A 17,336-nucleotide genomic window follows, 5' to 3' on the forward strand; every position below is an offset into this window, starting at 1 on the left:
TAAGTGGGCATGAAACTGCATCCTTCCCCAGTGGAGCCTTCAGATAAGACCTCAGCCTTGGCTGATACCTTTGATGGCAGCTTCATGTGAAATAGAGGATCCAGCTAAGCTGGGCCAGGATTCCTCACTCAGAAAATTTGAGATAATAAATGTGTGTTGTTCTAAGCCACTTTAGTATTGGGGTAATCTATTAAGCAACAGTAAACTTAATATGGAAGTTACAGGAATATGTTTTAAAAATATAAAATTGGGGTACCTTGTGTTCTGGACTGCCTAAACACTTCAAAGTCAATGATATTAAAAATAAAAATGGAGAAACTGTTCTAGATTAAGATACCAACGAGACATAACCAAATTAATACCATACATAAACCTTGATTATTTATATTAGATCTTTTAAAAACAGGGATAAGGGTGCCTGGGTGGCTCAGTCAGTTGAGCATCCAATTTCGGCTCAGGTCGTGATCTCACAGTTCATGAGTCTGAGCCTTGTGTTGGGCTCTGTGCTGACAGTGCAGAGCCTGGAGCTTGCTTCAAGTTCTGTGTCTCCCTCTCTCTGCCCCACCCCTGCTCATGGTCTGTGTCTCTCAAAAACAAACATTAAAAAAAAAAGTGATAAAAGATATTATGAGACAACAAGGAAACTTGGATGTGGACTAGTTATTAGATATTAGGAGATTACTGATTCTCTTAAATACAATATTATGGTTTTAAATAATATTCCTTAAAATGTCCTTGTTCTTAGAAGATACAAATTGAAGTATATGGTTGTAAGTGTAATGTCTGTAATTTACTTTTAAATAATTTCAAAAGAAAGAGATAAAGCCAATATAGCAATGTTAACAACTGTAGAACCTAGTTGACAAGTCAATGAGTGTTCACTGTACTCTTTGAACTTCTATGTATGAACATGTTCATTTAAAAAAAATTGAAGGAAAACACATGGGAAGATATCGTTAAATGAAAAAATATTCAAAATTGTATTTATACACCCCCCCCCCCCGAATTCATTGTATTGAAACCTAATCCCCAATGTGATGGGGCCTTTGGGAGATGATTAGTGGGGGTGGAGTCCTCATGAATGGGGAGACCCCATCTCTCTCCTTCTGCCATGCAAGAAACAGGAATGGGCTCTTGTCAAACACCAAATATGCTGCCACCATCGTCTTGGACTTCCTGGCCTCCAGAATGGTAAGAAATAAATGTTTGTTTTTAATCCATCCAATCTATTGTTGGATTTTTTTTTTTTGTAGCAGCCCAAACACAGTGTATAATTTTCTATAGAAAAATATACTAGAAGTTAGATTAGAATTTTTTTCAAGATTAACATTTCCTAATCAATTTATATCTCAAGACCTTTACAAAGTATGATACATCACAAATGATTCTCTATACATTTTATCATTTCTTAACAAAATAACCAGAAGATACACAGTGATAACTGTTAAGGAAGCTATTTCCCAGTCTCATCCCCAAAATTTGTGAAGAATCTTTTTCACTATGCTTCTCCCATCACTTAAAAGGATTATGAGGTGGGTAAAAAATTCATTGTATTGCTACTTAGTTATAAACTCTGCTAATATCAGGGGCTGGGGCTGGGGGGGTTGGAATTTGGGGGGAGAACCACAATAGAAGCATGCTCATTTAAAAAATATAAGGCCAGGGGTGCCTGGGTGGCTTAGTTGGTTGAGCCTCTGACTTTGGCTCGGGTCATGATCTCAAGGTTGTGGGTTCAAGCCCCGCATCCAGCTCTGTGCTGACAGCTCAGAGCCTGGAGCTTGCTTCAGATCCTTTCTCTCTCTCTCTGCCCCTCCACCCCACTCACACTCTCTGTCTCTGTCTCTCAAAAAGAAACAATACTTAAAAAAAAAAAAAAAAACAAACAAACAAAACCTTAAAAAAAATGTAAGGCCAGATGGAGGATAATAGTTGTGAAATCAAGACAATGATACATCTCTTTTGCAGGCAACTGTGTTTTAAATGCAACATGAAAGACATTAACTCCAAGACTTTTACCACTGGAAGTGACTTGACAGCATGTATCAAGTCTAAACACATACATTGTTATAACTTGACCCACCAATTCTATGTATAAAATGTAGCCTAAGGAACTAGTAAGATACTTTTTTTTTTTATTTGAGCACTGACAGTTGAAAATTGAAAACATCAGCTAATAGGAAATGGATATATCCATATAATGTACTGTATTTATTAGGGTGGATGTATACTCTATTAAGCTTAAAAATCAGGTTATTGAACAATGTGTATCACACAATCCTTTCAGAAAAAAACAACACATTTACATACCTACTGATACACCAAAAGACGTTAATGGTTTTCTCTGGTAGTCAGATTACGCAAGTTTTATTTGATGTGTGTGTTTTATTCAATGAATGTATGTTTTTATATTCACAAAAAAATAATAAGGGAATCATTAAAAAAGTTTAACTGAAAAAGACTTTAAAATATCACGAAACCATCATACAACACTTATTTTTCAAATGGGATTATCTTTTTTTTTTTTTGCTAAACTGTTTTTTGTAATTTTTCTTCAATAAACATGAAATACTGATATTATAAAAGTTGTTGAAAAAAGACTTGTACAGTAAAAGAAGCAAACAGTGTTTACAATTTGCCACCCCTTATTATTTTGAACAGTCAATTCATGTTCTTAGTTCTCCCATCATTGAAAGGTCCTACCTAGTATTTAAAAATATTGTAGATAAATTGTTTGTACTTGTGACTGCATGCTAGACTGGAAATGTTAACGAGAAAAGCAGTGTATTGGAACAGAATCAGGCTGACCTGGATTAAACTCTTAACTTCACCATTTAAGTTTGACTTAACCACTTAAATCCAAACTTAACAAAAAGTAAAGCACAGATTCCTAATGGAGGTTTTTTAAAGTCTGGGTACATATCAGAAAACTGCAACTTAATACTCAGCAAAATACACATTCCTTCTATTTCTATTTTACCCATTTCCTTTTGATATTCTAAAAGTTTTTCCTTGATTTAATCCAGATGATGGAAAATCTTTCCTCTCTTATTGGAGAAGGATTATTCTTTGACTGCAATAAAGCCAGCAAATTGATGGTTCTGTATACGATCCATGTTGAGAATGCTATTCACAATTTTACACAAAGTCCTCTTTGTGAAAAGATCTTTCCTACTTATGCTTAAGAAACTGAAGTTCTCTTAGACATTAAATTATGTAATTAGTGCACTGGTTCCATCTGCTATGATGTTTAGAGACAAATATGGATGCTTCTCTGTAGGAAGTATAGTACTTTTCTTTTTTTCTCTGTAGGAAGTATAGTACTTTTCTTTTTTTCTCCTATCATGATTCATCCTATTATCTTTACTTCTGAAAATAGAGACAACATCACCCTCCATTTAAGAGGTTTTGGGAATTAAATATCAAAGTGGTTACCACAGTGCCTGGCCAGTGTTAAGAACTCAAAAATAGTAAGTTTCACACGATAGGCTCTGGACTTGTAAATAGCATGGTTCTGGCTTGCACAAATGCTTTCGAAAACTCAACACATTCCAAATTCCTTTTGAGACAAAGGAAATGACCAAAAATGAACTAATTTCAAAACTGGAATGAATAATGAAGTTACCTCCAATAGAGAGGGGCAAAAGAAACTGGAGCACAAGCCTGGAGTTAATTTGTTTGGGGCCTCATCTATCTGAAGTGATACACAACCTAACACAGCTTAGTAGGTTGCTTTTCCTTCATGTAAAAATGAACCATCAGGGCGCCTGGGTGGCTCAGTAGGTGAAGCGTCCAACTCTTGATTTTGGCTCAGGTCGTGATCTTGTGGTTTGTGAGATGGAGCCTGCTTGGGACTCTGTCTCCTCTCTCTGCCCCTCCTCCCGCTCATACTGTCTGTCTCAAAATAAAAAATAAGCCATCAAACAAATACAATTTCTATTTACAAGTAACTTAAATGAATAAATCGTATCTTTTGGATACACGAAATAATTTAGAACTTAATTTTTGAAAATTATAACGTACTTTGTATTGGGGTTGTTGAAAGAATCAGCAATGGAAGTGAGTAGAGCAGAAATTAAATAAAAGACAATCACCAACAAGTAAAACAGTTTGGGGGTATTATATAAGTAGCAAGAGTAAATTATATAAATAAAAGCTCTTATCTTCTTTCATGCAGCAGAGGTATGTACATTATGCCACTGTAATAGTTGCATTGTTGTTGATTTTAGCTCATTCTTAATTTGTTTCTAAACTCCTGAAAACTTACCCACATCACACAGGAAAATCTCACAGTTCATCAGTGCAAAAATTTTATTTCTTCTTTGTCTCCTCTTACCCTCCCCCACTTTACAAGATCTGAAATTTTACTTATTCCACAGCATCCTTTTTTTTTTTTTAACATCTGTAATCAGTCATGTAAAACATGAGGGAAAAAACCACTAATCAATTTAAAATCTCAGTTCCCGTCCCCATTGTTACAGTAAATTTAGGATAAGTCTACAGCATTCACTTACTTTAGCTGGTTCTGATACTGAGGCATACTTTTTTATTTGAGAATCAACACCTAAAGACTTGGCTAACTGTACAGCATTTAAATCGTCACTGATAAGTGTCCCAAGAGCCACAAGGAGTCTAAAAGTGGCTTCGAGGTCTTGTACAACTTCCAAGACTGTGCTAATTACTGACAAGCACTGAGCTTTCCCTTCAATGTTATGGTCTTTATGAAAACAAACAGAATAGTTCAGGGTCAATGTAGCCAGAGCAATGTGAATGTTCTTATTGCTCCCTGATTTCAGTTCTATTGCATGTGACATTAGAGATTCCCTTTGGGACATCATGAGCTTTTGTCCTGCCTGGCCAACAAAACAATTGCAAAAAGTCCTCAGAGCAAGCAGCTGGTTTGCCGGCTTTCCTTTAGGGTTCAGAAGACTGATAAGATGACTGCTGAACTGAGCCCCTTCCTTTTCGTTGCAGAAGTTCTCGTTCACGCTGGGATGTTTAATTGACAACCGAAGAATGTCAAGTGCAGGAAAGACAATATCTGTTAAAAAGAAAAATTCATTAATGTTTATAAAACCCCAGAAAATTCCTATGATTGTTACTCAATTTTCAGAATCTTATTTCATTAACACATGCTCATTTTAGAAAATGTTAAAAGCCATGTGCGTGCTTTATGTAATATATATATATTTCTAAAACTTGTGTTAACTGATTTTTCATTTTTATAGGGACTGGATTTACTGCTATGAGATCACGTACACTTTAAAAATAATTTAAATAGGCTATCAAACAGCCTGACACATATGGAGTACTCAATATATCCTTGTGGAATGAATCGTGTAATGTAGGATGCTTTAAAAAATCCTACAAGACCAAAGAGTTTAAGAAGAAAAGCTTTTTACAGAATTCCAGTTGACAAATGCTAATAGCATGCTTACAGATTGGTGGAGAGCTTTACATTCAAAAGACTGGGCAGACACCATCTGAATGTAGCCACTCAATAATCTTCTTAACATCACTAAAAATAAGGAATCCAGAAATTATATGCCCTATGATATAAAGATAGTATGTGGCATCATTTATAAAGGATATTCACTTAAAAAAAAATCTATTGAACCAGGATCTAATTATGTCTAGCAGGAACTATAGAGGTAGTAGAACACATTAAGTGAACCCCAAATCCAAAATATGGATATTTTGTGGGACAAATTATTTTTCTTCTCTAATCAACAGCATGAAAAAATAATAAGGGAGAGGACACTTTTGGAATTTAAAAGGTATTAAGTGAGTTAAAACAAAATTATAGCAAAGGTTTGTAGCCTGGGGTTAATAGGTCACAAAACATCTCTTGGATGGCTTGCCGGGATCCACAGATGCTCTGAAATAGTATACGAAATGGTACATGCCACGGTACATGCCGTTCCTTTCAGATTCTCATAAGACATGTGACAAATCAAGACTATGAATTACAGGGGTGTGGTGAGTCCTTTTTGTGAAGTTTCTCACAATGTGAATAACAAGTACCCAGGGTAACTTTTACTCAATCTGGAAACACCAGTAATACTGACAGAAATGAACAGACATACTTTGTTTTCTAATTACATTAAAAAAATGTTTTTAGTGCTTTTTTGTTCATTTTTGAGAGACGGAGACAGAGCGTGAGCGGGGGAGGAACAGAGAGAGAGGGAGACACAGCATCTTAGTCAGGCTGTAGGCTCTGAGCTGTCAGCACAGAGCCCGATGCAGGTCTCGAACCCATGGACCGTGAGATCATGAGCTGAGCCAAAGTTGGAGGCTTAACTGACTGAGCCACCCAGGCACCCCTCTAATTACATTTTAAAGACCGTTTCCATACCTTCAGGCCAGTAAATAGCTTTCCACAGAATCTGAAGTTGCTGGGCTGTGGGTTTTTCTGAAGAATTATTACATATTAGAGACAGTATCTTTTCAAGAAGTATCAAGTCATCCTCCGTTAACTTCTTCTCTTCAGAGGCAGCTCCATTAAGTTCCTTCAGTTTACCTAGAACACAAACCCAGACTTTGAAAATTCTCTAACTGTAGTTAGCAAGATGTAATACAAAAGTGCCAAAATTTTCTATAAGAGAATTCTACCACACACCATGGGGAGGTGAGACTTTTCATGGCAATTATCAAAGACCGTCAAAGAAGGGTAAGGCCTGGGAGTATTTTTAAGTTGAGCCCATTATAGAAAAATGAAAGGTTACTGTGGTGATTTTTATTTTACTTATTATTTTCTAAGATCTTATGAGGCTTTCTGCTTCAAGTGAGTTTTAAAGTAGATACTTGTAATCATTTTGGCTTTCAAAGCAGTATCATCCTTATAACCAACTATAAGTCAATCCTCTATATTCTCAAAGAAAAATTTATAACAACTTTTGGCCAACTTATGTTACTTCTATGATTGTCAATGAAATAACTGAAGAGTTAAATGTCTGTGTATAATATTTAATTTATTGACTTAGTTCCATATGCACATTTGACATTACTTTAAAAACCTCTTTAATGCAAATACTGCCTTTTGTCACCATATTTACATTTCATGAAACAATTTTTTTAAGCCCTTTACCTGCATCTTCAATATTAGCATCCTTGTCATCACTAATGCTACTTTGAGTCATCCAACACTGCTTCCTCAAGAATCTTTTTTTTTTTTTTCTTTTTCGGTAATTTCTATTCCCAACAGAGGGCCTGAACTCATCACCATGAGATCAAGAGTCTCATGTTCTACCAACGGAGCCAACCAGGCATCCCATCAAAAATCTTATAAAGAATAAAAAAGATCAAAGTTCCCATCACAAAAAGCTTAAATTGTCCAAATTTACAGATTTTTATCAATCATAACTGGAAACTTGACCTCTTTCACTTTCCTTTGGCATTAAAATTTTTAACACTAACAGAATATTGAAAACAAAGTTTATTTAAGGGATGCAAAAGGAAGAGAATGTGAATTGTTCAAAATAAGTAAGAAAGTACTTACTAATGATTTTTATACAGATAGTATGAAAGTTAATTCTGATCAAAACACCCATATCTTATACTGAGATGTATATGTTATCTTATCTCAATTAATTCTCATGAGGTAGTAATGGCAAACAGAGCTAGTAGTATTTAGTCCAAAGCCACCTGCCATTTTATTTTGAGAGAAATGAGTTAACAGAAAAAGCTATCAAAGTCAGCTGGCAGTTTCATTTTTAATGGGCAATCTGAACAGCCTTTTATTATGATTTCTAAAGGCCACTAATTTTTTAAAGGCATAATCTTTATTTTTAAGTGCTTTACTCATTCATTTTCATTATTTTCTTTTCCTGAAAACATTAAGAGCTTAGGGGATGGGATTTAGATTTCCCCTTTAGTTTTTTTTTTATCAATAAAAGCATCATAAAGCATTAACCTCATATTTGTATCAGGCATCTTGCAAGTATTAAGCGTCCATTATGAGACTGCGTATTTGTAGTAGACACAGTGGTGTAATAACAGAAGTCTCTGTCACGTAAGCACCCAGTTCCTAGCTCATGTGAGGAGAACAGCCTTGACTGCACTACACAGAAGTCTATGGATATGTGAAAAAACTTTTTAATTAAAATGCACTTACCTAATATTTGTGTAGGGTTTGCCTGGTCAAAAGTGACAGCCTCTTTTTTAGGGAAATAAATATTCACCGTCTTAGATGCAGCTGATCGGTAGGCACTATTGCCTATTCACAGAACAAACGATGATGAAAAGCATAAAGAATAATCAAAAATGAGATTTTTTTCTAACTCTATGACTTTATTTTTACAATTATTGAGATACATAACTATTCAGTGCATGCAATAAAACAAGCACTTCAGAAAAAAGAAAGAAAAATCGTAAGATTTTATATACTATTTATATTTGTTGATATAATAAATTTTAGTTTCTGGAATGGGAGCTTAAATGTAAAACAAAGCCTCTCCATTTCATATTCTCTACATCTCTCATACTTTAAAAGTTTTTTTTAATTTAATTAATTTTTTTTTTTTTAAAGAGAGAGAGAGCATGCGCAAAGAAGAGCAGAGGGGGAAAGAGACAGAATCTCAAGCAGGCTCCACGCTCAGCATGGAGCCCAACACGGGGCTCGATCCCATACCCTGGGATCATGACCTGAGCCGAAATCAAGAGTCGGACACTTAACTGAGCCACCCAGCACTGTTAACTTTAGACTCTTTTATAATGCAATATGTACAGCTGACAATTACTAAGCATTTATTCTGTATAAAGTGATTTACATATATTGTCATTTTAAGCTCTTAACAACTCCAAGAGGTAGATATTACTTCAACTTTACAAATGAGAAAAAACAGAGGCACAGAAACAGAGTAATTGGCTCATAGTAAAACAGGTAGAAAGCAGTGAAATTGAGATCTGAATTGAAGCATTCTCGTCCACTATGATCTACTTCAAAACTACCAGCCAGTGTTACTTTTGCAATGAAAAAATAGTTTACAAAAATCATATACCAAGTTAGTTCTTAAGTAGAGTGCCGGGTTTATAAGTATACATTTTATTATGGTCAAGAACATATGTGTCATACATATATTATTCTCTTGTAGAAAAAAACAAGTAGGGGAAAATATATGTCAAAGAGCGCTGTCAAACTTGCAAGAGGTTTACAGTTTAGTTCTGCATTTTACTAGCAGCCCTTACAAAGGAAAGCAGGTCTGCCTATATTCAACAATGATGAACAAGTAAGATGTGTCAGACTCTGGGCTAGATACTAAGAATAAAAAGAAAAATTAATTGCTTAGGAGATAGCATAGCCTAAGCATAGGCCTAAATCACAAAATCAGATTTGTTTTGTAAGTCCTGTTAAGCAGAATAATATTTAGCATAGTGACTAAAATTCTCAATACATTAAGAACAAACAAAGGAGAGACAGGAAAAAGCTCAGTTTTTCTAAGGGTAGTGAGAAAACCCGACCTATAAGCAGAATAGCAGTTTTCAATCCTGGCCACACATTAGAATCACATAAGATTATAAAAACTACCCTTGCCAAGGCCCCAACGCACAGCAGTAACAGACCAAGTGAACATCTCTGGGGATGAGGTTGAAGTACTTTTTTAAAGTTTCCTACGTGAGTTAAATATGCACTATGACACAATTCTGAGAACGCTCTAAAAGCCAGGTCAAGAAGTTTGGTCTTGATCTACTATATGAAAAGTTCTCTAGCAACAAAAGGGAAGAAGAAAAGGAAATGAAAAGTATGTACCTGTAAATGGATCAGCTCCAGCCATGGTAGTCCCCATACTGGCAGACCCTGGCACGTAACGACCACTGCCTAAAATGCAATTAATACATCTAGTAAGCAAAGGTAACTGCAAATTATAAAGTTCAAAATGTTGCTCTCTACACACGATAACTTACTGTCATTAGGAGTCACACCTTAGAATGGCATCTTTTTTAATTTTTTTTTTAATGTTTATTTATTTTTGAGACAGAGAGAGCATGAACGGGGGAGGATCAGAGAGAGAGGGAGACACAGAATCTGAAGCAGGCTCCAGGCTCTGAGCTGTCAGCACAGAACCCGACGCGGGGCTTGGACTCATGGAGTATGCAATCATGACCTGAGCTGAAGTCGGACGCTCAACCAATTGAGCCACCCAGGCGCCACTTTCTTTTTAAATTTTTTAATGTTTATTTTTTTGAGAGAAAGAGAGACAGAGCTTGCGTGGGGGAGGGGCAGAGAGGGAGACACAGAATTTGAAGCAGGCTCCACACTCTGAGCTGTCAGCACAGAGCCCGATGCAGGGCTTGAACTCATGGACCATGAGATCATGACCTGAGCCAAAGTCCGACTCTTAGCCGACTGAGCTACCCAGGCACCCCAGAATGGTATCTTTATATGTATAATAAATGGGCTGTAAATTTAATACAGAAAAATGTTGAGAACAGTACCTGACATATAGTTGGTGCCAATAATTGTGAGACTTAAAATTCTCAAGTTACAAAGTAAACATTAGATGCCTTATACATTATAATTACAGAAGCTAATGAAGTGAAAAGGCATTAGTGGATTGGAGAGAAGAAATTACAAGGTTTCCATAATGAAATGTGAATGTGGGGCACCTGGCTGGCTCAGTTGGTAGAGCATGCAACTCTTGATCTTGGGTTGTAAATTTGAGCCCCACATTGGATGTAGAGATTACTCAAAAAGAAAATCTTAAAAAAACAAAAATAAGAAAAAAAAATAAATGTGAACACCATCCTACTGAAATAGAGACAGAGGATTAACTAGCACATAAGCAAAAAACAGATTGTATAAGATTTAGAGATGGTATGAAAATAGCTCTGTCGCACATCTGAGATCCTACTTGTGGATGTCTCATTGAAAATACAAAGAAAGGAACATGAGAAACAAATGTAGAGAAAGAATCAGCAGGATTTGAAGATGTTCAGAGTCCTGGGTCAGCCTTTATAGGATGAATAAAGATAAGCTACTGTTCTAACCCCTCCAAATTTAATATCTAGGAGTTGGTACAATGGGTGTAATACATACAGAAAAGCAAACAAAACAAAAAATGAAAAACAAAAACTGCAGATGTAAATAGATTAATTAAAATAATGAAGAACACAGAATAAGAGGCTTTGAGTTTTTACTAATATGCTAGCTAGCATCTTATGTTTATATATGCATTTAAATATTAATTAGGTACTATTATTATTAACAATATTTTACAAAAAGGCTAAATAACTTGCCCAAGGCATTAATTATGAGGCAAAGTAAATCTACACTTGTTATTATTATTATTCATTTATTTTTAGAGAGAGAGAGTGAGCATGCAAGTAGGGGGCAGGGGTAGAGGGAGAGTGAGAGAATCTCAAGCAGACTCCACATCCACAGTGGAGCCCAACACAGGGCTAAATTTCATGACCCTGAGATCATGACCTGAGCCAAAATCACGAGTTAGACGCTTAACTGACTGAGCCACCCAGGCATCCCAATCCTACACTTTTCTAAATGTGGTTCTCCAACAACCTGAAGGAGTCACCGATTCAATATGTAGATTTTCAGGTTCCACCCATAGCAGCCTAGTGGTTCTCCAAACTGGCTTCACTGTAGAAACTGACAGGGAGCTTTTGAAATTACTTAATAGCAAACCACAGCAAAGAACATTTAATCAGAATCCATGGGTGAGGGATCAGGGCATGAGTATTTTTCACCTCCTCACCAATCTAGTATATCAGAATATCTCTGTGTGAAGGACCTTTTGATAATTTAAACAAGCATCCCAGATGATTCTAATTGACATTAGAAGTTTGGGAACCACATAAATAAGGGGGGAAAAAAAAAAGAGAATCAAGACTGACCTTAAGTCATAAGCTAGATGGGGAAAACTCTTGGCCCCAGTGCTACTGGTAAAATTGGAGGAATGTATACTAAAATCTACCGAGGGCTTAAATACAGTCCAGGCATTCTGCTAAACACTTTACATGTACCATACCATTTCATTTCCCTAACATCTCAATATGGTTATCTATTTTTTATAATAGTGTGGTTCAGTTATCCTAATTCCATAATTCTCCTGGATGTTTAGTATGCTATCTTGCATATTTCCATAATCACTGCATCTTCTGAGTTACTGACATTATGCAACAGTGAGACATACTCCAGCTATGATGGCCCCAGGAATTCTCTTGATTTTGTTGGTATTGTTCGAAGCTTGGTATGTTCTTTCTGTTCCAAGAAAAAGCTGCTAATGAGATCCGGGAACTATGATGTTCTAAGTTTTAGGGCATCACTATGTCTGAATAAGTCATCATCTTATCTACGCTTCAGATCGTTACTACTTTTTCAAATTGCATTATGTCATCAAAGATTTCCTTAACAGCCACTGTGCCATCACAACATTTAGCTTGATCTTGATAGGTGGTTAGTGCAGTATACTGGTTATCAATGCACAGGGTGCAGCTACGTGCAACTGGGCCACCAATTCATTCACTGGAGAGAAGAAGCTCACTGACAGCGATTCACAAATTCATGACAGTGACCAAAGGTTGTGTGCTGCTCCAATTTATGGTTTAGACAGGACTGTATCTTGGCAAGGCCAGTGGATACCATAAATGCCAAGGATCTCTTCCCAAATTTGGTCTATTGTCCAGGAACTCTGGCTGAAGATCCAACCACAGCTTCATAAAATATATCAAAAGCTGTTCTGAAAACAGAGACTTCTTCAGCTGCACTTAAGTCCAAGTTTGGCAATTATTTTCCCAGTAGTGTTGATGCTGAGGCATGCATACCTTGGTAAATAAAGTCACTTTGAAGAGATACACCAACACTTCCAGGGCATCACGAAGGCCATTAATAACAGATTAGAAGACTAATCCTGGGTAGCTGGGTGGACTGTCTCCTTCATTTGCTAAGGCAAAATATGCCCAGACAGACTTCTTGACTGCACCGCTCCATCCAATATCAGGGACTCACATGGCTCCTTCTTGGCTTGTGATCGGTAGGATCTCGCCAGTAATAGCAATCATGCTGTGTCTTGGTTGGTGGGTTCCCCTATTATCTAATTTCACAGATAAAAAAAATAGGCTCAGACAGGTTAAGCAACTTGCCAACTTCTCATAGCAAGTAAGTGGTAGAGCCAGATTTTGAACCAAGGTCTATCTGACTCTAAAACCTATGCCCTTACTGACTCTTGCTCTCCTTGCAGGAAGGACCACTGGAGAAAACGATGAATTCTAATAATATGCTATTTAAAAGTCATGAGGAAAACTACAAAATACTCCAGGAAAAGGCAAAAATTAGAAGTTAAAGAAAAGGAGATCCATCAAAATTAGAAATATAGATAAGGGGATTATTAATAATTGGATGATATCTCCAAAATGTAAAGCCATACAATGCAAAATGTTACACAGTAAGTGAAAAAAGATGTACTTATTGAAACTGCATCCCACCTGTAAAAGGATCTGCCGCAGGCAGCGTGTTAGCAGATCCTGATGAAGACCCTGGAACATACCGACCACCACCTGTGCGTGCAAACAAAGGAAAAGCTGAAGTATGACAGAATTTAAAAAAGAAAAAATTTTTTTAACGTTTATTCATTTTTGAGAGAGAGAGTGTGTGAGCAGGGGAGGGGCAGAGAGAGAGAGAGAGAGAGACAGAGACAGAGACAGAGACAGAGAGATGCAGAATCCGAAGAAGGCTTCATAAAGGCTCTGAGCTGTTAGCACAGAGCCCAATGCGGGGCTCGAACTCATAAACTGTGAGATCATGACCTGAGCTGAAGTTGGACGCTTAATCGACTGAGCCACTCAGGCTCCCCAAGCCAGAATTTTGAATCTCAAAAACGGCACAGTGCTTACATTAGAGGACTCTAAGCTTAGAGAAAAAACAAAAGAGCAAAGCCATCACATGACAGAATAACAAAGTAGAAGCCTTACAGTAGGAAAAGACTACTAAGAAATTAACATTTCAGTGATTCTCCAAGTTTTGTCTTTATTGCTGTATTATATTTTAGCTTGTGCACTTAAATATTAAAATCACTAAAAATTCAAATATAAAAGGAGAAATTACAGGTGGTCTCTAACCTAAATAATATACACATATAATCAGTTGCTGTTTCTATACAAATTCACTAGAATTCCCACTGTTCCTGTTGCTAACAGAACCACAGTCATCAAATGGTAATCTTTTAAAGAACCCCTGAGTTCATTAACTCTTGTGTCAAATAGCGCAGATCCAGCAGAGAAGATTGCTTGTATCCACTGAAGCTTACAACCTACTGGAGAAGAGAATTGAAAGGTGATGAGTGACACAAAGGAAAGAGATTTCCACTTACACTTTTACAAATGTGTGGTGTGTGTGAGTGTATGTTTTGTTAGTATCTCTAGGAAACTAATCAGAGGCATCTACAAAAAGATATATGTGAAAGATATATATATAAAGATGTTTATAGTTTCAGAAGAGCAAAAAAAGCCACAGTTATTAAGATTTCCAAATGGAGCCAGCTGCTCTAATTTCTGCCTTCTGCTCCACAAAACAGCTTACACAGGACTATAATTATGTGTTCAGTCTTTTGTACTACAGTCTGAAATTCCACCAACAGAATACCCAGACAATAAACACAGGTTTTTTTTTTTTTCCTGTCAAGTGCAACTACTGGGAGGGGTTACATTATTTAGATTCAGTAGCAAGTCAGTCTGATAATTCTGTTTAAGTCAACATGCAGGTTGACATTCGCTTTATTAGGTGACTGGGCAAAAGAATGAGAAGGAGAGGAGATAGTTTAGGAGCATGAAGTATGTGAAAGAAGAAGAAAAAAAGATCTACATAAGGTCTTAGTGCAGGAAGGGATAAAACAAGAGCACTAGCACATGAAAAATGACAACACAAAAACATTAACAATAAAGTGCTAATTTCAGAATTTTATTTAGAGCTGGCCCTTGTACCTAAGAAAAAAGGAAGCATTTTATTGTCTCCTGTACCATGGTCTCAGTTCCTGGGACCCAAAACTGAGGTGAGTACAATTAGTATTATAATCCATTTCCTATGAATCAGGACTCAGACTAATACTACTAGGATTATCATTTATGGACTGGTCTGAGAACCTAATATCATTTATAACATTTTAGATACTGTATAATATGTTATGAACGACCGACTTAAAAATCAACATGTGGAATACAAATCACATGTAAACTAAAACTACCCACAGTTCAGCGGCGCCTAGGTGGGTCAGTCGGTTAGGTGACTGACTTTGGTTTCAGCTCAGATCACGATCTCATGGTTTGTGAGTTCGAGCCCCACGTCAGGCTCTGTACTGACACCATGGAGCCTGTTTGGGATTCTGTCTCTCTCGCTTTCTCTGTCCCTACCTTGCTTACTCTCTCTTTCAAAAATAAATAAATAGGGGTGCCTGGGTGGCTCAGTTGGTTAAGCATCCAACTTCAGCTCAGATCATGATCTTGTGGTCCATGGGTTCAATCCCCATGTCAGGCTGTGCTGACAGCTCAGAGCCTGGAGGCTGCTTTGGATTCTATGTCTCCTTCTCTCTCTCTTGCCTCTCCCCTGCTCATGCTCTTTCTCTCTCAAAAATAAAAATAAACAAACAAACATAAATAAACAAACATTAAAAAAAAACCCCACAAAACAAAAAACTACCCATAGTTCAGTCCTAGATTTATGCCCAACTAACCAATTTAGCCTTGTGTGGAAAAAAAAATTCTATTTACTAAGGTTCACCAAAACAGGTATTTTTAAAAAGAGTCACTATATAAGGGAACTTCCAGGTTTATTTTCATTTCAAATGACTTAAGTTTCATAATTTTATTTAGTTACAGTGTGGCTATATTTTTGAAAGTGAGCAATATAGAATTGTTTCTATAAACACAGAATTACTATATAATTTGAGGTTTAAAATATGATTTAAAGTAAAAACCTGCTATAGATCTTGGATCTTTGTTTTAATTTAAACAGCTTATGATAACAGATGTTTAAATACACTTAAAAAAAAATTAACCAATGAATTAAGTACAGAAGACTTAATATAAACCGTAAACTTACCTGTAAAAGGATCTGAAAAACTGGTGTTCCCAAGTCCTAAGGTTTGACCTTTCGTGTTATCAATAATAAATTTAGCCACTTGATCCAAAAACATGGGATTCAAATCATTCTTCTGTAAGAAGTTGTATGCAGTTAACCAAGGATCATCACTGACGTTATATGGCAATTTATACGATGGTCCACCTTCATTGACATCAATTGAGAAAACATAATCAAACTCCTTCAACAGGAATACAAAAAGGAGATAAATGATTACTAACTTATCTGTTCATATTAATGGCATATATATCACAGATCTTATGTGTCCTTTATTTTATAAAGTTATAATAAATATTATATTGATTTATAACAAATATATTTATATAAACATTTTATAATAAAATTATAATCCTTAAACTTTCTCCAAAGTGCAATGTTACAATCTTCCACTTGGCATGTGATGATTGATAGCAACCATCTGCATATGCTGCAAGGTCAGTATTTCACTGGGGATGGAGGAGGGGAATGTATTACAACTACACATAAATTCTAAGGCCAAAGGAAGGTTTCCAACTGGTTGATCTCAAGGCCAGAAGTATTAGCTGTTACCATGTCCCACTCAGCAAAACATGCTGGTATTATAAGCACTGCCACACAGGGGCCCTCATGTCCTGCCAAGTTAAATATAACAAGGCAGAAAGCATTGGCTGGAAGGTGGCACAGAAGCTCCTAATCCAAAAGGGTTGGGAACAGTTTACTCACAGTAAGTACCAAAAGACAAATAGTGTCTAATGTATCAAATACAGAAAAAGATTTTTTAAAAGTCAATTTCAAGGCAGGGAAAAGAGAGAAGCCTCCCCAGAGAAATGTATTTTTAAATGGCAAAACACCAAAGAAAATTGTATTAGCATGGGGAAAAGGGAAAAGAAAACCTTTGTCTAATGCTTTAAGATAATGGTAATTAGAAAGTAGAAATTGACATACTTTTCCTTCATATAAAACTTTTCCAGATGTTTGCTGATTAGCACCAGATGAGCCAACAACATCACCAATTTTTATCCACCTCCCTTCGCTAACACTCCACTGATAGGCTTCGACTTTCTCCCCATCTTTGATTAGACGAGTCTGTCCTTCTCTAGCACCTTAAAATAAAAATGTTAAGAATCAAAAGTAGAAAAGCAGAGTAAAAATGAAAGACACAGATTAAAAAATCTTAACTTTATGTATTTGGTTTAACTGGAAATTTTATTAAAAGGCTCCATCAGTTAAGCATCTGGGATTTGGTTTTGCTCCTCAGATCAAGATCTCACGGTTC

General features: G+C 36.3%; 1 protein-coding gene across 3 annotated transcripts in view; it reads right to left on the bottom strand.

Moving 5' to 3' along the window:
* Positions 1 to 4,293: 4,293 nt before the first annotated feature.
* The window catches only part of PLAA (phospholipase A2 activating protein), a 40,150-nt gene continuing 27,107 nt past the window's right edge, over positions 4,294 to 17,336 (bottom strand). The window contains exons 8-14 of one of the 3 annotated variants that reach the window (XM_043567088.1): positions 17,006 to 17,163; positions 16,043 to 16,262; positions 13,435 to 13,506; positions 9,746 to 9,814; positions 8,111 to 8,212; positions 6,353 to 6,517; positions 4,294 to 5,038 (exon numbers count right to left, since the gene is read on the bottom strand). In XM_043567088.1, coding sequence (XP_043423023.1) covers positions 4,473 to 5,038; positions 6,353 to 6,517; positions 8,111 to 8,212; positions 9,746 to 9,814; positions 13,435 to 13,506; positions 16,043 to 16,262; positions 17,006 to 17,163 — 1,352 coding nt within the window. In that variant the 3' untranslated portion in view covers positions 4,294 to 4,472. The remainder of the gene's footprint in view (positions 5,039 to 6,352; positions 6,518 to 8,110; positions 8,213 to 9,745; positions 9,815 to 13,434; positions 13,507 to 16,042; positions 16,263 to 17,005; positions 17,164 to 17,336) is intronic. The other 2 variants (XM_043567089.1, XM_043567090.1) reach the window with 2 other exon arrangements.

This window comes from Prionailurus bengalensis, chromosome D4 (genome assembly GCF_016509475.1).
Source record: "Prionailurus bengalensis isolate Pbe53 chromosome D4, Fcat_Pben_1.1_paternal_pri, whole genome shotgun sequence".
In the NCBI taxonomy this organism is placed as follows: Eukaryota; Metazoa; Chordata; class Mammalia; order Carnivora; family Felidae; genus Prionailurus; species Prionailurus bengalensis.